The 21,907-nt window shown below is 43.4% G+C and overlaps 10 protein-coding genes across 10 annotated transcripts; 5 read left to right on the top strand and 5 right to left on the bottom strand.

The window, feature by feature from the left end:
* The first annotated feature begins 1,786 nt into the window (after positions 1–1,786).
* Positions 1,787–4,191, top strand: EAE97_001523 (uncharacterized protein). The gene is made up of 6 exons (XM_038872034.1): positions 1,787–2,111; positions 2,165–2,243; positions 2,293–2,508; positions 2,556–2,935; positions 2,994–3,459; positions 3,538–4,191. Exons 1-6 carry the CDS (start codon positions 1,902–1,904, stop codon positions 3,978–3,980), a joined length of 1,794 nt encoding a protein of 597 aa, XP_038736592.1. The 5' UTR covers positions 1,787–1,901; the 3' UTR covers positions 3,981–4,191.
* A 1,530-nt stretch (positions 4,192–5,721) lies between these two features.
* On the bottom strand, positions 5,722–7,586 carry EAE97_001522 (uncharacterized protein; the record flags this gene model as incomplete). Its single annotated transcript, XM_038872033.1, has 2 exons — positions 5,722–6,507; positions 6,573–7,586. 2 exons carry the CDS (start codon positions 7,584–7,586, stop codon positions 5,722–5,724), a joined length of 1,800 nt encoding a protein of 599 aa, XP_038736591.1.
* Positions 7,587–8,495: 909 nt separating this feature from the next.
* Positions 8,496–8,761, bottom strand: EAE97_001521 (uncharacterized protein; the record flags this gene model as incomplete). The annotated part of the gene is made up of 2 exons (XM_038872032.1): positions 8,496–8,543; positions 8,588–8,761. 2 exons carry the CDS (start codon positions 8,759–8,761, stop codon positions 8,496–8,498), a joined length of 222 nt encoding a protein of 73 aa, XP_038736590.1.
* Positions 8,762–9,396: 635 nt separating this feature from the next.
* On the top strand, positions 9,397–11,084 carry EAE97_001520 (uncharacterized protein; the record flags this gene model as incomplete). Its single annotated transcript, XM_038872031.1, has 3 exons — positions 9,397–10,200; positions 10,250–10,628; positions 10,681–11,084. 3 exons carry the CDS (start codon positions 9,397–9,399, stop codon positions 11,082–11,084), a joined length of 1,587 nt encoding a protein of 528 aa, XP_038736589.1.
* A 123-nt stretch (positions 11,085–11,207) lies between these two features.
* Positions 11,208–13,221, top strand: EAE97_001519 (uncharacterized protein). The gene is made up of 3 exons (XM_038872030.1): positions 11,208–11,783; positions 11,837–12,352; positions 12,413–13,221. The coding sequence occupies exons 1-3, from the start codon at positions 11,686–11,688 to the stop codon at positions 12,831–12,833; spliced, it is 1,035 nt and encodes a 344-aa protein (XP_038736588.1). The 5' UTR covers positions 11,208–11,685; the 3' UTR covers positions 12,834–13,221.
* A 50-nt stretch (positions 13,222–13,271) lies between these two features.
* On the bottom strand, positions 13,272–14,076 carry EAE97_001518 (uncharacterized protein; the record flags this gene model as incomplete). The annotated part of the gene is made up of 3 exons (XM_038872029.1): positions 13,272–13,361; positions 13,426–13,605; positions 13,660–14,076. 3 exons carry the CDS (start codon positions 14,074–14,076, stop codon positions 13,272–13,274), a joined length of 687 nt encoding a protein of 228 aa, XP_038736587.1.
* Positions 14,077–14,756: 680 nt separating this feature from the next.
* EAE97_001517 (uncharacterized protein) lies at positions 14,757–15,530 on the top strand (the record flags this gene model as incomplete). The annotated part of the gene is made up of 1 exon (XM_038872028.1): positions 14,757–15,530. The coding sequence occupies one exon, from the start codon at positions 14,757–14,759 to the stop codon at positions 15,528–15,530; it is 774 nt and encodes a 257-aa protein (XP_038736586.1).
* Positions 15,531–16,206: 676 nt separating this feature from the next.
* Positions 16,207–18,362, top strand: EAE97_001516 (uncharacterized protein). The gene is made up of 3 exons (XM_038872027.1): positions 16,207–16,921; positions 16,979–17,076; positions 17,176–18,362. Exons 1-3 carry the CDS (start codon positions 16,864–16,866, stop codon positions 18,004–18,006), a joined length of 987 nt encoding a protein of 328 aa, XP_038736585.1. The 5' UTR covers positions 16,207–16,863; the 3' UTR covers positions 18,007–18,362.
* A 560-nt stretch (positions 18,363–18,922) lies between these two features.
* Positions 18,923–20,317, bottom strand: EAE97_001515 (uncharacterized protein; the record flags this gene model as incomplete). Its single annotated transcript, XM_038872026.1, has 1 exon — positions 18,923–20,317. One exon carries the CDS (start codon positions 20,315–20,317, stop codon positions 18,923–18,925), a length of 1,395 nt encoding a protein of 464 aa, XP_038736584.1.
* Positions 20,318–20,833: 516 nt separating this feature from the next.
* On the bottom strand, positions 20,834–21,740 carry EAE97_001514 (uncharacterized protein; the record flags this gene model as incomplete). The annotated part of the gene is made up of 4 exons (XM_038872025.1): positions 20,834–20,930; positions 20,989–21,380; positions 21,448–21,501; positions 21,555–21,740. The coding sequence occupies 4 exons, from the start codon at positions 21,738–21,740 to the stop codon at positions 20,834–20,836; spliced, it is 729 nt and encodes a 242-aa protein (XP_038736583.1).
* Positions 21,741–21,907: the final 167 nt, after the last annotated feature.

Here is a 21,907-nt window from a genome sequence, read left to right as displayed (position 1 = left end):
GGCGCCTGGTCGGCTTGTTAGCAAAAATTAGATCATTGAAAGTCTCGACCAACCATTCAATACCTCGGTGCCCGAGGTGGGACTATAGCACTGATTTGCGGTTTATGGTCGCCAAAAACAACTCGGGACATGGAACTGACAAACATTTGGGTAGAGTGACAATTTTTGCAATGCAAGACATTTAGGCTAACACGTAAAATCTATCCTGGGTCACTGTCAACATGTACCTATCGACGGTCACCATTTACATGCACCAAGCTCTCAACCCCTCGAAGGATCTATCAAGTATGCACTGCAGTACTTGGAAGGGAGGCTGGACCTCTATCTTCAAAAGATTTCGAGGGCACTAAAACTTGTAAGGAGTACAAACCACGTATCACGCTGAATAGGTATTGATGAGGCTATATCAACTGCGGATTGCATGTGTGCTTCAAATACTGTGCTGTACAATTGACGCGAAACAGCCGATTCGACATTCGGGCAAAGCCGAAAACCCATTGACAAAGTAGACGATCAATTCAAGAACGACCTACTACGCATCCACACAGACGATTTGAGCAAAACAGTATCGTATTCATTTGTCCCAGTACGGATTTCGGACGTTTCTATTTTCCCCAGCTTCCCCATCTTCGATAAATGATTAACCTGGGCACCCAAGACTTTAGTGTTATTTCCCAACCCACTTTAGGCTTTCATGTAACATGCCAGTCTTTACCCCGCGAAATTCCACATTTTCGACCGAGGAGTTTTCAAGAAACGGCTGATGATCCGTCGCATCATTAAATCTTCCTATTTTTGGATCCAGCTCTTTGAAAGAGTAGCCGATTGTCATTGTTGTGGCTTCGGACACTTGGAATTCTGTCGAAAATTGAAAGAAAAGAACATTTTTAGCAGACTACTAGCTTGTAAGCGACGGTCAGAAGACTAGACAAATATGCCATGTCAAAATCCATATCTTTCGTATCCATCTCAAGATTCAGCCAAGTTTGTATCGAAGCCTTTTCGAGAGACCCTTCTCCGGGATGTAACTCCTCCAACTTCAATACCCCAGATCAATTGATGACGATGCGTGGTTACAGGGACTTCAATTGGTGCATAGCTTCTTCACTCCCCTTGTCAGACAGCATGGGCCCCTTATCAACACATGGGCCACCAATCCAACGAATCTTATTCCATATATTATTGCAGAAATCTAGTCCAACAATCTGGACAATTCAAAATCGCAGCATGTAGGTAGCGTAGGATTTGGAAAGAAAGGTACAGGAACTCGAAAATATCCTTGCGGTGTGCAACCTTCGTTGTTAGTATTCCGTCGGACCCGTTTATGATAATGGGAACGATTTTGATTCAATTCGTGTTGATCAACGTGGAGATTGGATTGGTTCGTTCGATCACCATGAGAAAAGGCCGCTAGGAAGGCCAAGAGGGAAGTCCCTCCTCTTCATTTTCGAAAGGAATGCATTTTATAAATTACTTGCACAGAATTGATGGGGAGCTTGAAAAATTATGCCTCGGTGGATTGCTAAAGAGGAAAGGTCTCAATTCAGATTGCTCGACTAAGGTCGATAGTACAAACCATCAAATGCGCCAATAAATGTACCGGTCAAATGAGGATCTTCTCGAGATTGGGGAAAACGCCACTGAGCTAGCTTAGAAAACCACATTTGACAAGGGTATTATGGAATAGTGGTCATGCACCTAACGAAGTATATGAATGCGTCTTGAGATATATGGAGATTAGCATGGCCCCTAGGGATAAGAAGGTAAAGATGCCCATGGTTTTCCTTCCAATTGTTCCAGACTTTTTCAATTCTGTTCACTACATAAATCTTTCATTCTCACTGTAGGACTGTACAACCAGTCTTGCTATCTCTCTTCTTTCTTTTCAATCCTATTATAATATGACTCAAGAAGATTCTCCTCATCCGAATCACTCGGACAATTCAATGTCAGGCTCAATCGACAAGGACGTTGGCCCTCTTGGGGCCAGCACAGCAGACCACGTGGAAGTTGTCCGTACTGTTTCCAGAGTCCCAGGAAATGCGCATTACTACGAGAAGGATGGCGTGCGAACATACGGAGACGGTGAAGATCATGATCATGAGCCACCGGTAGGCATGCAGAAGATACGTTTCAAGATTTGTGACTAAACAGTGCTCCATAGATGACCATGAATCGAATGATGTCTTTAGTTGCAATGGCTTTCTTATGGACAGGTTCCCAGATACCAGTATATCTTTTCGGTAAGTTATTATGTTACATCAAAAACAGTTTCGATCTGATAGTATTTAGGTGGTATTCCGCCATATATTTATGGCGATCTGGGCGGGTCAGACAGGTGGACTTGGTTTGTGTTATCCAATCTACTCGCTTTGGCAGCAGTTTGTCCATTTGTGGGAGCTTTGTCAGATCTATTTGGCAGAAGGTACATTGCCATCTTTGGTGCTGGTTTGATTGTCATTGGAATGATTGTTTGTTCCACAGCACACTCCATGAACGTTTTCATTGGTGAGTTTCATGCTGAAATCTACATCATAACATACTAAGCATTGTAGGTGGTATGGCTATTGCAGGCGCTGGCGCTGGTATAAACGAATTAACAGCACTTGCTGCAACCTCCGAACTTGCCCCAACAGCAAAGCGTGGAAAATATGTCGCCGTTCTAATCTTTACTATTCTACCGTTTACCCCATCTGTACTCTGGGGTCAGTTGATCGCATCGCATTCAAGCTGGAGATATGTGGGACTGTTCTGTGGCCTCTGGGCATTTATGGGGCTCGTCATGACCGCAGTATTCTACTTCCCACCTCCCCGAGTCAATTCAGACGGTCTCTCACGCAAGGAGATTATATCTCAAATTGACTTTGTCGGCGGGTTCCTCTCAATTGTTGGTCTGATTCTTTTCGTCGCCGGTCTTCTATGGGGTGGATATCAGGTAAGTAATCCTATCTTAACTTTTACAAAATAGGAAGAAGCTCACCAACGAAATTCAGTATCCTTGGGCATCTGCGCATGTACTTGTTCCACTCATCCTCGGTGCTGTATTCATCATCGCCTTCTGTTTTTGGGAGGTTCATGGCGCTAAAAATCCCATGTTTCCTGCTCGACTCCGAAAAGAACCGCGCATCTTGGCTCTCACCCTCGTCATCACCTTTATCTCGGGTGCAAACTTCTTCTCAGTTCTTCTTTTCTGGCCCACACAAGCTTTCAATGTCTACGGACATGACCCAATTGGTGTCGGAATTCGAGGTCTTCCTGTTGGCTTTTCCATTCTCGTCGGAGCATGCGTTGTTCTTTGGCTCTTATCTGTCTTCCGCGGAGGGAACCGTATGCTCATGATTATCTCATCTTGCATGATGACCGCAGGATGTGGTGCCCTTGCTGCTGCTGATCGTAATAACATCAATGCGGTATATGGTATTCTCGTCGTAGCTGGTCTTGGAATTGGTGGTATCGTAGGTGCGTATTCGGCTTTCATACTCAATTTCCCCCAAACAATATCAGCGCATGATTACTGACTCTCCAATTTGAATGCAGTTCCCGCCTCAATCATCACCACTATCATTTGTCCGGATGACTTGATTGCCACAATCGCAGCACTTACCCTTGCTATTCGTGTAGTTGGTGGAGCGATTGGTTACACAACCTATTACAACGTCTTTCTGACCAAGTTCATTCCGGAACTTTCCGTCAAAATTGCTCTTGCTTGCTACAAGAATGATATTTTCGACTTGAAAATCATAAGCCAAATTGCGGAATTGACCGGCGCAAGTCTTCTAGACGAAATATTACCGCTGGTGGGTAATAATGTTACTATCTGGAATGAAGTCGTCGTTGCAGGTCAAGAAGCTTATGCTACCGCATATCCATGGGTATACTATGTCAGTATTGCTTTCGGAGCAGTCTCAATTCTTGCAAGTATTGGGTTGGGTGATATCAGTAAATACATGGATGATCATGTCGCAGTTGTCATGCATTAATATTTTCAAAGATGTGTTATATAAGAGGTATCCGGTTGATCAAGTGAGCGCCGGTAAAAGACTTAAGTAGAGGGGAAAAAGCAGAACGCAAATGAGGTATCAAGAGCCTATTTGTAAATAGCAATCAGGGCATTATTAGTGTTCATATCATGACTTAACGGAAACAATTCAATTAGATAGTAAATTTCAAACGACAAACATTTAAAACTTCCTCTCCTTTCTTACCAAGCGAGTATATCATGTATACCTAGTCTTCAACAAGATTAACTCACATTCCATGATCTTGATCTCGCAATCCTCTACAATTTAATCATCCTTGCACAACTCCACCATTGTACAAGCACCCAAATAGGTACACAAATACCAAATCTGAAAAAAACAATAAGTCACGTGTATCCTGCGTGTTGGTTTCCAACCCACCTCATCACTCCACGCCTAAATATCAATTTCTCTTACAAATTCCAAGAGATAAATTTCTTACATAAAACATACATGAGGCAACACTCTCCCCCTTCCTTCATTTCATTTTTCTCAAAATGTTCAAGAAGTGCAAGTGTGATCTTAGCGCCGCCTTGTGGCGAGGTGTTGGAATTTTCATTTTGAGGTAGAAGTTGTAGGTACTACCTAGTAGGCAGAACTTTGAATGTTGAGTGATGTAAGAGTGATGAGAGAGTTGGTTGGAATGGAGTTTAGGGTGTTGTGGGAGGAATTGTGTTGTTTGGATTTTTGATGATGGAAGAGGTGAAGATGTTCCTGTGTTGTGTGGTGGGTTTGTGGAGTTGAGGTAGGGCTGGAAAGTGACCGTTGATTCGAGTTTTAACGTCGGTTCATATTTGGGAATTCAAATATTATGTAAATTGGTTGATCCAAGCGTGCCAAAATTGATGTATGTAATTTTTAGAGGGGGGGGATAGACGGTAAATCATTGGAAGTCATTGCTTTGAAAAATCCAAGGAAATCTCTTTTGTCCTTTTGAATTTTCAAAGTAGCTTATCCTCAAAGACATCTTTGTAGAAACTAATCTTTGCATGATTCTATATAGACGTCATCTTATATTGCTGTTCGGTTAAGTCTTATACAGATTGTCAAATTCAGATCTCTAGTACCTTGCAGAGAAAATCGAAAGGTTCTGGTCCTATGATACCTGCCTATATGAAGAATGCTTTCTTGGTGATGATTTAAATATAAAATCAAATTGTTTAATATCCATACTATAAATCTTCCACTTGAGGAAAAAAAGCAACATTTATTCATACAAAGCCACATATATCAGTGGACCGTGGAGCTTTCACATCCTCTTCCTAGAGCAAGGCAGTCAAATAACCATTTACATGGTCCGCGCTTGCGAAATGCAACAAAAAAACTTGTTAGGCACACTGAAGTTGTATATTTGTACGATCAACTTTGTGGGGCCCCCGCAGAGTCGAATCCTGGGCGCGGCAGTGTTCTTTGGCGCTGGGGGATTTTCACGAGAAAAAGAAAACAAAAGAAAAGAAAAGAAAAGAAAAAGGTGCCTACACACACCCTGTCTGTGAATCAGATCTGCAACAAAATGTAAGTTGTGTTTGGGTATCACGAGGTGGATGGGGTGAAGATAAGTTGTGATCAATGTGTATTTTATAGGCGTTTTTGAGGATCCCGTCACCTATCTGTTTTGACTCATTGCATGGAGTATACCTTCATCCTCGATTGCTAGCTCGTAACTCTATTCATCAACCCATCTACATTGTTGTGTGCTATGTCAACGTCCCCCAAATTGTTCCACGTAGTACTTGTACTTAACAACCTCATATCTCACAAACTCGCCACTCTTCATCCTTCCACCTAACATCACTTTTCTGAATCTGTCAGATTCAACCGCAACTCCACCTACATGACCATTGATATGTGAACCTCGTATAGACTTCGAGTCCCTATAAGACTCTAATTGTTCCCTGCTGAAGCACCTCAGTTCTTCGTTCAACAGATCAGCCGATAGATCAAAACCTTTTCCATGATTATGGTTGATCCCATCTAGAACAAGCAGAAACTTCATTCCCAAATCCTTGTGTTCAAACCCTCTATGGGCCATAGGATTGAAGAATTGATGGTTAGTAGAATTCTTGTGAGCTTGAAAATAATCCCACATGTGAGGAAATGAGACGATGCATTTGACTTTGACCCAGCCAGTACATAGATTCACCTCTTCGGGAGAAGTTATATGCGATGCTTTAAACCATGATGCTGTGTGTTCCCCCGGCTTTTGGAACGTATATATGGGTCTGGTTCTTCCGAAGGGATCGTCCACGCCTGTAGTGAGGAAATGAAAATTCTCAGCATGTTTTGATTCTTCGATGATGTAGATCGAAAGCGAAGATGTTTGCGGAATAACTTCTAAGCAGAATTTGCGGAAACAGATCTTCGTGATAGGTGCTCTGTCGAGAGCATCTTGAACAGTCATTGGGACGCTTTGTCTTTTGGAATCGAGAGGCTGAAAAAATGGCCTTGGTATGGTGGAAGGCTTGGAGGAATCGGCCCAAAGATAGGCCTACATCATGATCAGCATAATCAAAACAAAAGCTAATGAAATATTACAAAAACTCTGTGACTTACACATGTGGGAATCTGACCGATTTTGATGAACAGCCTGTTAAAACACGTTGTACTATAACCTAGGTCCGAAATCAAACTTGACGTTGTGCGAGCTTTATCCTTTGGCGGTATCCCGTCCTGGGGGTTCACTATTTGCATCCACTTTGACTGAATGAATGTCATGCCTGCACCGGCTTTAACAAAGGACATCAGCTTTGCTAGTTCACCGTTATATAATGAAGGTAGACACCCTTCAGTTGCTAAATAGGAGTATTTAGCAATCAGGGTCTTTCGAGCTCCTGGTTTGAGATCGTCCCGCACTTTGATAGCAGTGGAAACGTTCTTTAGCCACGAAATCCACGGCTGGTATAATTTTGCATGAGGTAAATCATCGTTCAGTAACATTGCGTGTGTTTGAGAGATTGTCTTCTCATCATTATCCGTAAGTATTCTTTCCAGAACTTCAGCGAGATGCTCCGATTCCGTTGGTCCATGGTAAGCTCGAACATGACCCAGAACACTAACGTCCATGTGGTCGTAAGTATCGAAATTTCCAGATTTGCGTGCGTAATAGGTTAACCATTGTTGAGCAGTCTCGAGGTGACTCCGGAACTCTTCTCCGAGTGGACGCCCAACAAATAACTTCCTCACATTGGCTACTGCTTGTCTGTAATGATCCGGGACGATGTCTTCGCCTGGCCAGATAAACGGCTCAAGTGTTCCATCATCAGAGAGATAGCAAAGATTGCCAAAGTCTCTGATGAACGTCTCGCATATTTCGCAGGACATCATTCGACGTTTATTGGGTAAGCCGCGGGAAAATATTTCGTAGATGATGTTCATTCCGAGGTCCCTGCCTGCTGGATCCGACTGTCTGAGATCCGCATGAAATAGGGGTCCTCCTCTATTTCTTTCGTTTCGGTTGACGGTCAGTTGCATTGCTGCTACGAGAGGTTGGATTGCGCGATCATCTGCGCTTAGTTCGGAGATATGATATCCATCAGGGAGATCTATGATCTCAAACTCTTCCTCCATCTTGAAACTGTTTGCTATCTGCACTGTCATGCATTTCTTTGTTTTGGGATAGTATAGAAGCTCTTTAGTAGATTTAATTCTTGAAAGACGCCATGATACAGCCAGCAAAGGGTATGCCGTAGAGAGCTACTCTACGGTTCTATCCCACTTGACATAACAAACATCTTTCGGTATTGAAGTTTCAGCCCATAATGAATATACAGGAGCAGTACAAATACGCTTGTATTCAAGTTTAAAAGGGTTCTTGAGACTATCACAATCAAAAAAAATACCTATTGCGGTCTCAAAGTTGGTCCTTCGCCCATACAAGCGAAGTTTTTCGCACTCCAAGTTGACCACACATCCATTTCACCTTATTATTTTGACATGACACATACACAAAGTTGTATAGTATCATATATGCCTATTCGATTGCTATTAATCTCTCTCTTATTGCAAACCTCGCAATGAGTGAGTAGACGGAGATAATGATAGCAGCTAATGAGCACGTGTCAGTAACGTGATCGGGTACAGAACGTTTCCTCAATTATAACAATCTCGCCTACTGAAGAAGTTATCGGTGGCCCACAGCTACTTTTTCGATCTATCGACGTTTTATTGTTGTTGATTGGTGTCAAAACAGCGATGTGATAGATAGTCTCTTGGAACATGTAGTGAACATAGAACCCCCTGAAAGCAGAAGCCATTCACATCATTTCCACGTGCCATCCCCGTATTTTAGTGGAGTCACGGATGTGGAACGGAATATACCCTAAATGAAATTTGTGACATCTCGTGCATTTATTATCACTATTTCATCTAAATATATAATTTCGATTAACTATGGTTAAGGTTAAAGTTATGGGCAATGATAATTTGTTCTCGCACGAGAGAATCGAACCCACCCGGGGACCTCGGGGACTTCAAATGTTAATGTGCTGCGAAGAAGCCAAGAAATTTCGAGACGATCTTTTTGAACTGTTAAAATAAGCTTACAATGTTAGAAGAGGTGGCAAATGTACCATATATTTAGGTAACTTCCCACTCTGAGGAATGCGGGCGACTGAATGCAGGTAATCAGATCCAAATGGATTAATAAAGTGCTCTGCGACTGTCGAGTTAACAATTTGTCCTGCCGGTACAGGGATTTTGACCGGATACGGCGTCAAACTTTCTTCGTTGAAAGCTTGAAGCATGGCAAGTAAGCATTCCCGGCGCTTAAAATTGTGAATTACGCTCTATTGACCCAACGATCTGTGATACCCCATATCCACTTTACCGGATGCAGTGCGTGATGGCTTGAAACCACTACGGCCCACAGCACTAAAAGTCATCCCACTGTTGAAGTTTGAATAACTAGCATACCTCATTTTCCAGCAGGCGAAATTAATTTGGCATGGCCAAATCAATCAATGGGCTAGATTGTCGATGCCATGTCCAAAATTGTTGATTTTCCTCTTACAAGAACACGGGGCCGAGTTCCCGTCACTATTTCGATCATTGTTGTAAGCTCCTAGCCAAGACCGTTTTCCTTGACTGAACGAACCATAGGAGTCGTTGGGGTCCGTAATACTTCTTGGAACATATCGTTTATTTTTTTACGAGTATCCTTGGAGAGGTCCACATATGATCCAAGCTGTTGAGAAGCGCTCAAACTGATCAGCTGTGTGGGTCGTTAATAGGGAACGAATATCAAGGATATCACGGTCGTTCTCCCTTCTCATCGTATCCTCGCTTCTGAGCTTTGTCGAAGGAACTCGTTTTATGAATACCTCCCCTTCCCTTTTCTTCGGAAGTATCCATACAAAGTTTCAACTTACGTGATGACCTGATGTCTGGACACAGCGAGTTGGAGGTTGTTAATCAGCCTTTCGAATATTATGGTCCACAGCAGCATGATAAATTTAGTCCAGTTGTTGACGGCAACAGGCAAATAGATGAGAATGGCCGCCCATACTATCAAGAAGAAACCAAGTTCATAGGAATGCCAGTATTCCCCGCGGAACTTCCATTCGATAATTATAACCAGTCCCCAATCGCACTGTCACACAGGACATCGTCAAATCTATCGGCCCAACAATATAGCGCCTGCTCGGAGGCTCCGTCATCACCGGCACTACACAATGCACCTCTGATCAAACAACCAATGTCGACGGAGAAAGAAGCAATAGTGTATACAGAAGATACGCAGAAGAAACGAAAAATATGGAAATGGTATATCTTAGCTGGTATCATTGGATTGATCGTAATCATAGCGGCAGTGGTTGGAGGAGTTATTGCAACTAAGAAGAAAAACGTAGCTACTGTCGATGAGGTTTCCGGTAGTACAGAATCTTCTAATAGTTCATCACCCACGACTTCGACGACGAATCCATCGATAAGCAATCACCCCACCTCGACGATCACTGCATCGTTGGCGAGCTCTACCGTTGCTCCATTTCAAAGAAATGTTGCCGCAATATCCTACGAGTCCAACAACGTCAATAACACTAGAGTGTATTATCAAGACAATCAAGGAAACATACTGGAAGCACATAAAAATGCATCGAGTGGGAACTGGTCGACAAGTTCAGTCGTTACCGCTAAAAATGGTTCATCATTTGCTGCCGCTGTAACGATGCCTCAAAATAATTTCGTAGGTTGTCATATTTCCGGTAGTAAAGTACCTACTAACTGGAATACAGGAGATCACTCTATTGTACTCGGATTCTGACAATCTCCTTCACGACATCATTTATAATGTCGCTTCAAATTCATGGAGTGAAGGAACCTTGTCTTCCGAGAAGTACATAATCTCCGAGAATTCAAGTGTTGCGGTGATGTACTGGCAATGCAGATTATGCAGCAACACCACCATCATCGCTTTTCAAGATGCGAACAACAAAATGCAGGTCGGAAATCTGACGGCCTCGGGCTGGGATTTAACCCAGATCATGGTTGATGTTGTAGATAACACTGGTCTTGCCTTGCAGCCATTCTACCGTCTAGACGAAGCAGATCAAATAAATTTGTACTACCAAAATCCAAGTAGCGTCATGACCATTTCAGCTTGGGAGTATCCCAGTAAGTTTCCTTTAGAATTGTTTTCATATATCCAGGCTAATGGACACTTTAGCTCAAGCTTGGAGGTTAGATGCCGCATCGTACTATTCCTTCACATTTAACATGCCAATCGCAGCATCTGCATCTTACTCACATGTTGACTGGACTGGCGACGTGAAAACTGGATTCGAAAGCTGGGGGGAAACGCTCACACTATCGCGTACTGGTATCAAAACAAACACGTACTCGGGAGCTGTTAATACCTGGTCGGCGATGGGATCTCATCCATCAGCGATGGCAAACTCGACACAAAATCCAAAAGTATTCAAATCCATAGCAGTTACAGCGATTGGAGCTGCGTTTGCGGTTGTGGAAATTGATGGGAAAGCAGATGAGATCGAAGCGTATCAAGTGAAAGATGACGCGGTGAATTGGGACACGGCTGGGACCGTCGATATTGGCGATATCTGGGGGTAAAGAAAAATATATATAATGTATGTGTTTATGCAATTATGGATTCTTGTACATAAATTAAATTCGTGGGTTCGGTGCCCCTTTCTTTCTTAGGCTATTATCACCTTGGATTGTCATGTTAATGGTTTGATGTTCATTTCTTTGTTGATTTTCGATGTTTGAATGCAGGAAAGTCGCAATCATGGATGAATGGTCAGGGCCTAGGGTAAGCTGATTCCTTCGTTCGCCTCACAGAATCTATAAGCTGCATCATACCCTTGCAATCACCTACCAAACTCGACAGCGCCCTTTTTTGCAGACCTGATGCTTTAAAGCAGCGTAACAAAGATCTCTCACCAATATATGTTTATGGAGCATCCTCAACATCATTCTACGCCAAAATTTACCTCGTTTTCTCTTGAAATTTTAATCCCGCTTTAAATTTTCCATCGCCGCTCTTTCAAAACTTCGATATCATCCGCCCTTTTCGACGCCTTGCATACAAGATGAACGGCAGCTACGACCTATCACCCGAAGATATCACTGCCGAATCCTGGCAAGAATTCGTTGATTGGGATGCCGCGAATCCAGTTGACATGGGCACAGAGTGAGTGGCTTAAAAAAAATGCTAACTCATAGAAAAAGGGCTGTGTCGAGTGCTTCCGATTTCGTCCTAGCACTTGACGTGTCAGAAGAAAATGCTCGCTTGACGCACTGTATACTGTATGTACAAATTCCTTCTTGGCAAATAGTTTGGCTTTGCTCACAAATAATAGCCAATGTGGTTACGGAGCCGGGTTCACATACCCCAATACAACCTGCGCTACTTGCTCATCAGAACTTGACACATTGGAACTTACACTTTATACAAAAAGCCAGGGAATCTTTTGTACTAAAAGCAAGGCCTGCGATCATCCGCCACTATCCTGTGTACAAGGCTGTGGGTTGAACTTTCGTACATTGAAAGATCTCCAGATTCATTGCGAAGATACCAATCATAAAGCTCTTCGATGCCCTTTCCCAAGCTGCTATGTTGCATTGAGTGGATTTAACCAAGGTAAAGATCATCTGGAAATATTCCACGGACCCATAAAACTCGCATGCCACCAGTGTGGAGAACTTTCTGGCTGTGTGACACAGCTTGACGATCATGCCGGTGGAAGCGGACATTCTGCCTATATTTGTCGATATCCTGATTGCGAGTCGACAGCCGGGAGAATTAGTGATTTGATTCGGCACCAAGCATGTCACAAGAATGATGTTCCCTGTCATCCATGCCCCCATTGTTCTACGTAAGTACTCTCGTATATTTTAGTTACAAGATGGTTAGACTTGTTGATTAACACGTTTAGATATCGAGGCAATGACGGGTTCAAGAGGAAGGACCACCTCAGACAGCACATCAGAAATTATCACAAGATTGAGACCAACTATACTGGCAACATATATGGGTCTCCATTTCTCTGCAAACATGCCAATTGTCAGGACTATGGTATGCCGAAGAGTCAAAATCTTAGATCTCTCGACGATCTCACCCAGCACATGCTGGTCGAGCACAACTCCTCTGCATTTATCTGCGATAAAATGTCCTGCGATCGAGTAGGACTGAACGGTTTCGACACGAAGAAGCTTCTTCAAGATCATATCAAGAAGGATCACCCCTCACCATTTCAGTGCACTCACCCGGGATGTGATCGGGTCGGTTCCAAAGGCTGGCTTCGAGAGAAGGACCAGAAGAAGCATATGTTGCAAAAGCATGGGATCAGTGTCTGAATGTGATGACGAGGGAATTGGCTCGATATTCTTCTCATCAACACCACTCGCATATCGACGGCTGTCTGGAAAAAATTGATTTTGATTTTCGTTTTTGTCCTGTTGTCCGATTTGTTGCTCACTTGAGTCTCTCTTTGATGTCTCATATCATGTCTATTTTATTACATTTGAACTTGCGTAACTTTTTCAATAAAACAATGCACAAAAACAGAGGAGGGATTTCTGACTAAGGAAGGAGGGAGAAGGACAGGGAAATTTGAAGTGTTTTTCTTATTGTATTTCCTCGTGCTCTTTGTCTTTTTTCTTTTGTACGGCTCTATTATTTTACATTGTCTTTTGCCGTTGAATTATGGCCTGATAGATAGAATACAATGACCTTTACAATTACCACAGCTTTCCTTGATTACTGAGCACTAAAACCCTCTTCCGCTGTATCATCTAATTGTTCAAATTCATGCCGCGCACCATTTTCAGAACCTTGCACTCACTCTTATGACCATGTTCATTCCATCCCCTAGTTTGACATTCCTGTATTCATAGTCAGCCCACCAACCACACTCAAAGGGTGTCCTTCCCAGATAGTAAAACATACCTTCCCACAATACCAAACTTCGCTGCAACCTTTACATCTCGAAAGCTGCTCCTCACCATCTTTCCTCTCACATGATTGACATGTCACTAGACCCCCTCGGCTGTCTTCTTCAGAATTTTCACGAGCTTTAATAAACCTCTCACTCATTCCTAACAGTTTATCCAAAGAGGATGGTATGATCTGCGATTCTTCATCAGCCTTGAATCAGGTCTGAAGAACGCAAAATTAACTCACAGTAAGATCAGCCCACAAACACCTGATATATCCTTGTTTTCCTTCTCTGACCCCATGCCTCCTCGGATTCGGCACCACAACTGTGTGTCCTTTCTTCAATTTCTTGATATCAAAATCATTTCCATCTCCACTAATGCTCCCACTTCCACTTCCCTCCAATTGCGCAGGCGTCAATGGCGCCTCAAGAATAATTGTTAGCGCGAACGACGCGCTAGCAGAATCTGTACAAATCAAAGTTGGTGTGGTGGAGAGTGTCATATTCTGGGAAATGGTTGCTAAAAGATATGTTCTTCGGGAGCCCCCGGGTGAAGTCTCATTAGGAGATACAGTGGAGGAGGGATCAGCGGTGGGGTTGAGAGGACAGGTGGAGAACGTTAGGAAGGCGGGGGAGAGGAGGTTGGGGAAGTCGGGGGACATTTCGAGGAGAATTGATGTCGGGACGTTATTGTCGAATTGAATTCGTGAATAGTGGAGTTAGGATGCGAGGGAGTTTTCGAAATTGATGACAGCGAGACGACAGATGAGAAATTTGGGAAGAAACACAAGATGAAACGTGCTGATATGAAGGAGTTCAACCCTCAGGTATTTTGGCAAGTCATTCGATTCTTCTTGTTCAATTGATTGAAGATCTGTTACAGATGCCCAATCTAATCACGGACATGAGAAGACTGGACGAATAGGATCTCGTATCAACGATGATTGAAAAGATCATTCTCTTCACATGCTAATCACGTGTAGTACTGAAGATCGTTATCATGAAATGGAGTGGATAGGTTTTGATTTGACATGCAAAGCAAGTCAAATCCAGTAAGTTGAGTTGTTCAATGTAACGGGGGTGGTAGATCCCTCCCGTTTTACGACTGGGCGGGAAACATCTCTCCACCTTACTAACAATATGGCCACTCATCATTCCACCACGGAGACTCACCGGTAATCACCAAATTTTCGGTGGAGCAGCGGATCGAGTCAGTCGTCATACATGCATAACCATGATAATGACAGTGTACGACCCAGTTCTGATATTTGAGAATCAATCCCACTCACGTTTCTACAATTTCGACGAAGTCGTTTCCAAGAAACACAAAAGAGATATCAATATGTCTGCGGATTCAATCACCTCTACCCGAAGCGGGATCCCTCCCATCCTCAAATGCCCATTCGAGATTAGGCTGATGATCTACCGAATCCTAATTCCTTCAATTGACCCTTCGGCAGACTTCGACTGGACATCGGCTTGGGATCCAAACCACCCGAAATCTCGCTGCGAAGAGCACAAACTCTACTCACCGCCGATCCTCCACACAAACCAAATGATCTATCGAGAAGTCTTGAACGAACTTTATTGTTTCCTACCTTATCGGACATCAATCAGCAACTATGGTATTCGATTCTTGGGCTACACATTCATAAAACCGCCCCCAGCTTTTCAATACGTACACACCCTGGATCTCACGATTCAAATCAATAGCTACTCTCACACAAAGATTGCCAACATCTTGAAGTCTTGTGTGGAGACTAGCTGCGCAAACGGACACTTGCGTCGATTACAAATTGGTCTCTCCTTTAGCTTACAATGTTTTCAATCGAATAGGGGGAATTCTACTGATCTTCGAAAAATGTTGGAGAAGAATCTGTATCCATTACGAAGGAACCTTCGTCGCCTAAATCAATTCGTCGTCAGGAGAGTATCGGATAAAGACATTTCAAGTTCCAATCGAAGTGTCTCGGGCTCGTTTCTGGTACAGAGAGAAGAGTTCTTGGATACCGTTCAGGGGTTTTTGAATCAGTTGGCAAGGGAGGTGATGGATCGGTGTAATCCTGCCAAGACAACTGAGTGTGATTGCAAGTCGTATGCTTTGCTTCAGAGATGAAGGGGGTGACGTGGATATTTTGATGAGATTTTGTCTTGTTTCGCTTATTATGGCAAACCTCTATCCGTACTGGAATCTTGAACCATCGGACGACTGTGAAGAACGAGAACACTGGGACCTCAGATATTGGATTCTTCTCCGCATCTCTACAAATACTATATTTCGGATCAATTCTGCAGTATACCTTCCGATGAGTACCAACGCACGTCATGTCCGAAAAATACAATTGTTCGTCTCAATGGAGCGTACTTCCAGACATCGAAAGTTATCGTATCCCAGCCTACCTCTGGAATAGGCATTCTATGCTACGCGTATGCCTCGACTCGGTGGTTATGAGGGATCTCTCATCTTATTCACATGGATGCGAACCAGAAAGAAAGTTCATACGCAATTCAATTCAGAAGAACCATCTTGATGTGTTTCGAAAAGGTCCGAGGGCGGGTGAAGGGTTTCGAATCACGATAGATGAAGGACAATGGACGACGATGCATGCGGGGGAGGGGGGCATTTAGTTCAACTGAGTTTGAAACAAATTTTCTTTCAGAGAGCTTATCAAATAGAGTAGATAGAAAGTTTCAATAGATTGTGTGGTATTTTTATGTTAGTTATATTCTGAATTTTCCCAAGCTTTACAGCATTGAATTTCATTCTCCAAGCACAATGTCCGGGTAACCCACGTGATATGTAAAAATGCCCCGGCTTCATTCGCACCACGCTCTCTGGCCACACCACCTCTGGTCTTGGTAGTATCAACAATTAGCCTGATCCAAGCTCTTCACCGATCAAACAACACCATTGCTCTTCCATGGATGCAGGCTTCGTGTTTATTCGGAAACGCCCGACCGTTGAAATTTGTCTACGAAATCTGTGGAAACTTCTACAGAAAAAATCCGCACGGTGCTCGGTGTTTCTAATGAGACGACGTTTGATGCTTACGTCAAACCATAGCCTCTTTTACGCGCTTTAGATGTCTGCAATCACTTCAAGCATGGGCTTGTACTTTATGACTATAGATTTATTTTGGTCACAGCGGTATTCACGAGAGGTAGAATCATCCTCACGAGATGGGACACCTTTATCCGAGAAGGTTACAATAGCTTCACATTTGCTCTAGTGTTTAGACCTTCAATTGGCCGTCTGATCAATCCATGCCTGTTTGAATGTTTGACTGCATCTATGCTGCGCAATACGTATAGATGATGTGGAACACCCCTCGTTGAAAAAATGACCCCCAAGCGTCTGTCGTTGCCAGACATAAAGACAGTGGTACCCCGTCGAAAGTGACGATGGTTTTCTCGTTTCCCTATCCCGTTTTGCTACATTTGCGGTACAGATGTATTTCCTTCTTTATGCTAATATATGCATTAGCATTTTACTGTCATGCACTGATGGTATGTTTATCTGCATCGACGCCCAGTTTCATTTATCTCTGACTAACGCTTCTATAGCATTGATATTTCCCAATATAAACACTCGCGGGTACAATAGCACGAGATCCAATGACACGATATCTAATGTCACGAGATCTAGGAATAGCCTCAGAATTGTAAGCCCCCTGTTTAAGATCATGGTCATAGTGCAGACAATTTCCACTCGAGTCTTTGGTTTCTTTGTATCTAATCACTACACATGCTGACTATCGAAGCAACCTCTCGGTAACTCGATAACTTACGGCTTCTTATCTAGTGATGGGAATGGCTTTCGCCTTGGCCTTCGTAATCTACTCACGTCTGCTGGAAACACCGTTCAATATGTGGGCTCGGTTCGAGCAGGCAACATGAGTGACAATTTCAATGAGGGTCATCCAGGAGCCGTTATCTCCCAAATTGCCGAATATGCGAAGTTGTCTCTTCCCGAGGATCCTAACCTGGTTTTGCTTATGGCTGGTACGAACGACATGAACAATTTCGACAATGTCACCACGGCTCCAGAGCGACTCAGTGGACTCATCGATGAGATCACTTCTGCAGTTCCAAATGTTACTCTCATAGTTGCTCAGCTTACCCCCGCTTCGAATACCACCGTAGATGACGCAATGGTCGCTTTCAATTCCAAGATACCCGATATCGTTGCATCCAAAGTTTCCGCTGGTCAAAAGGTTTTCACAGTCAACATGATGGACTATGTCACTGTGAATGACTTAGTAGATGGACTTCATCCAACAGATTATGGATATCAGCAAATGGCGAAAGCATGGTTCGCTGGAATTCAGCAAGTACAGAAAAATGGGTGGATAGATTCTCCAATTTCCACCAACGTCACTTTGGCCCTTCAGACGGCGGTTGCAGCTAGTACAGGTACAAGTACTGTCAGAAGTCCCAGCGCAAGCTCCACTAGTACCCAAACCACCAGCACAACTATGAGCATCGGTAGTAGCATGGCATCTTCCAAATCAGCCTCCGACCGAAGTTTTCATAACCCTTCGATTAGTACCGTGTGTCTTTTAGTTTTGGCCAGCTACTTTTTATACGCCTGATCACCTTGAATAACCACTTTAATCTCAAGGGTTTTCTCTTCGTTAGGCTTGACTTTAGGATGAACATTCAGCAATTGTTTTCAGCTACTATATAATTTCCGGAATTCTCATGAATATCGAACACAATCAGGAATCACAAATCTTGCTCGGCTTAGACGACTTGGTATAGGTACCTAGGTACAGCAACAAACGAGGTTTTGGCTCAAGTGATTGACCGAGCACACTCCCAGGTATATAATCGAAAGCTCGATCATGAATAGAGTACGGGAATGTAAGATCACTAGACATAGTGGGAGATATCCAGGCGCAAGAATCTTTGTATATACGAGTATTAATTAATTGATAATTTTTTCCCTTATGACTGCTTATTTTAACTTGAGGAATTGGATGGGTTACGGTTTTCCAGAGTATAGTATTCTGAGGTACGTTTTCGTGATTAATAAAAAGACGGCGGCGGGAGGGGCGATCTGTCAAGCACAAATGCGCCAAGGGGCCCAATATGACCATAGCTATTGCCCCTTTTAGGGTACTACCTGCGTGTGAGGCATCCAGTACTATGAAGTGTAGTTCGTGTATGATAGATTCTCAATCTGCAATTGTATTTTAGTTAATAAGCCGATTTTGAGTCTTGAAGACCAAGTGAGAATCATCCCTCCTCGAAACAGTTCATCGCATGAACCAAATCAATCTTTTTTCAATCCCGAAAGCCCGTCAAACAGGGTCCTAATCGAGGCCTTCAAGAAGCCGGTTTGTCAATCTCCTTTGGTCGTGAAATCAATGAATTACGATTGAAACATCCGGATGAGAGGCAGATGTCGCCTGAAAAATTGTATGAACTCCATCGCTTTGTCAATTGTTCTAAGATATTCTCAAAGTACAATCATCGAAATTAATTTTCCTCGGCTTCAGCTCAAGCTCAAGCCCCAACTTCAGCCAAAGCTTTGAACCGCCTCTCTTCTACTTCTCGCACCGCTTGCTCATGGAACTGAATCGTCATCTCTTCCACAACTCCCTCCTCATCAAGCTTCTCTAGCTCATCAGTATCGTGGGCCTCTATCCATGCTTCCATCATATCGTCTTCAATTTTCTTGATGGCATCTGCAGTTTCCTTCTCCACCATTTCAACCTCGAGTGCGCCTTCATCCAGATTTCTCATCCGGTTTTCATCAAACGTATGCTGCAAAACCTCTTCTCCCGCCCAATCGGGTAATTTCCTATACATCAAGCCTACCCGATCTTCATAAGCCCCTTTAAGCTTGAGATAAAGTTCTCCAGAGAAAGGTCTTTCGTCGACTCCAGCTGTTAGAGTTCCTCTAAGCATTTCATCCAGATCCTGACTCAAATAACTCTCAATCGGATGCACATCCAGCAATTTCCCCCTGTCCTTATCCAAAGTCCCAAGAATCACGCCAGTACGCGCTAACTCATACACCACGGCAGTCAACCACCAAACCTCGCCCTTCTTTTTCCTATCATGCGGTTCCCACTCGTCATCTTCGGGATCCGGCTCATCATATTCCTCGAGATTGGGAACATGACCCCCCGGAGGCTCCGTAAACGCGACCCCAAAATCCCCAATCTTCACGTGCGGATATCCGTTTTCGCGATCGGATCCCCATTGCAGAAAAACATTCCCGGATTGCATATCATTCTGAAAAATCACATCGCGTCCCTTGTGTTCACTCTTCATATTATAATCCGGATGTTCATTATGCAGAAACGCAACCGCGCTAACCAATTCATAAAAGATCTGCCAGATCAATAACTCAGGTGGTTTAACACGATGAGTGCGAAATGCTTTCGCCAAGCTCGTTAAGCTGCCCGCATCGCAGTACTCGAAATAGAGTCCCAAGACCGGTTTATCATACCCGTATTCAGGTACGTATTGAACGAATGCTTCGAGATTGCATATGTGCGGATGTCCACCTCTGATGAAACGGAGATACATTCTCGTTTCGGAATCCCGCTTAGCACGGAGACTGAGTCTTTCGACCGATTGAGAAGAGCTCTTGGTAGCTTCGCTGCTGGGCGTGAGAGGTGGTACAAAAGCACCCTCTGGAAGCTCCAATTCGAATTTGTCGAGGTTCCACTGGAGCTTCAAGGCATAGGGCTTTTTCGTTTCTGAATTAGTGACCTTTAAAACAACACCGAATCCGCCGGTTGCAATGTGCCCCTGAAAATCGTGATTATCATGATTAAGACCAGGGTCAGCTCTCCATTTATTGCAGCGAATAGTTATGTTCTTCCTTCGGAGGGCTTTGATGTATATCACTGCAGCTGTATCAAATGCAAGTGTTCCAGGTTGTGCCATTATGTTTTAGTGTCTAGTCAATACATTCAAGGGACAATATCATTCATCGAACTCGAAGGTCAGGAAATAGTTTTCGAAGCATCAATGTGCCAAGGGTCTTCAACATCAAAGAAAAGTCGGCTTTCCAAAAACAGAATCCTTTGTCCTAGCAGTTGAGCTTGAATAGAAATAAAAACGACACAATAACAGCCAAAGTATACTGTAATCACCATACACATTGAACAGAAAGGCCTTGAAGCAGAGTCGTCGCTTGAAGATTCGAGGAAAGAGAGATATTGCATTTGACACGCCAAGCAAATTTCAAAACACTCTAGCTATTAAATACCGTCCCGCGGCTGTTTTGGTGATCTATTCAAGTTCCGAATTGGAAAATCTTAATTGAAATCATTCTCTCCTGGTATCTTCCCTCCCATCATTTCCCCTTCTCTGCAACCAGCGCCAAGCCATGAATGTTACCAGGAAGAAGCACACTAGCACCGCTAGATTGTAAGGACTTTTGAGATCGCCTTCTTCTAGTCATAGACTCTCTTTATCCCCAATTGGTAGAATTCTACTGGTGAGGTACTGTTCAAGATCCTCAATCTCCGTAACATCGGCTGAATGCTCGAGACCTCTTTGTTGGAGTTAGCATAAAACCTTATGAAAGAACAAACCTTAAGAGATGCACTTACGGATACATTTTCAATTGAACATCAAAGCCTTCATCACGTAGCACCTCTGCCGTCTTGATACCCCATTCCGGTTTGACAAGAGGATCAGAATCTCCATGACCCATCCAGATCTTGGTCTGCTTGTTGGAGCTACCATCTGCACCCAAAATCTCTCGAAGCTTGTTTTGTAATAACAGATAACAGCTCATACCAAAGATACCCCCGAGTTGTGTTGGACATGTAATGCCGGAGAAAATAGACATTGCGCCTCCTTGGGAGAAACCGCCAAGCACAATGCGATTGGATGGAATCTTGCTATCTTCTATTTCGGATTTGATGAGCGAGTGGAAGTAAGCTTGGGAACGTCGAATTCCAGTCTCATCTTGCTCGGCCTGGAGGTCACTAAAGGTTGTCTACATCAAAAATGGTCAGCGAAATCCTTCTGCAAAACAAAGGTGAAATATAAACGCAAGGACGAACGGAATTAGTGCGTCTTACGATATCATACCAACCTGGCATGGTCATGCCAAAGTTCTGAATGATTTATTAGCTTGCATATTTCTTCGAAGATGGTCGGCTTATCATACGACTGAGATAGGAATGGCAGGCGCATTTGGAAATATGAATTTGACTTCTTGGAACTTTTGGCGACGACGCCAGTTCTCTGCGAGCGAGACCCATCCGGCACCACTATCACCAAGACCATGAGCCATGATGACAGTTGCAGTGTGCTTCGTGACTGCGGGGATAGTGAGAGCTGATGGTGGAGGCATTTTATGAATTGTGACCGTTGCAGATCTTGTATGGAAGGAAAGTATTCAGAAGTATCAAGATATACACAAAGATGTGCTTCTATGTTGTTTTTAGATCTGCAAATAAAAAAAAGTTAGAGGGGAGGTTAGTTTAGATTGTTTGTATTTAGCAATTAAAGAAAGTCTCC

The sequence above is a fragment of the Botrytis byssoidea genome (genome assembly GCF_014898295.1).
Source record: "Botrytis byssoidea strain MUCL 94 chromosome Unknown BBYS_003, whole genome shotgun sequence".
NCBI lineage: Eukaryota > Fungi > Ascomycota > Leotiomycetes > Helotiales > Sclerotiniaceae > Botrytis > Botrytis byssoidea.
Note: the sequence above shows the minus strand (reverse complement) of the source record. Positions and strands in the feature narration are given on the sequence as shown.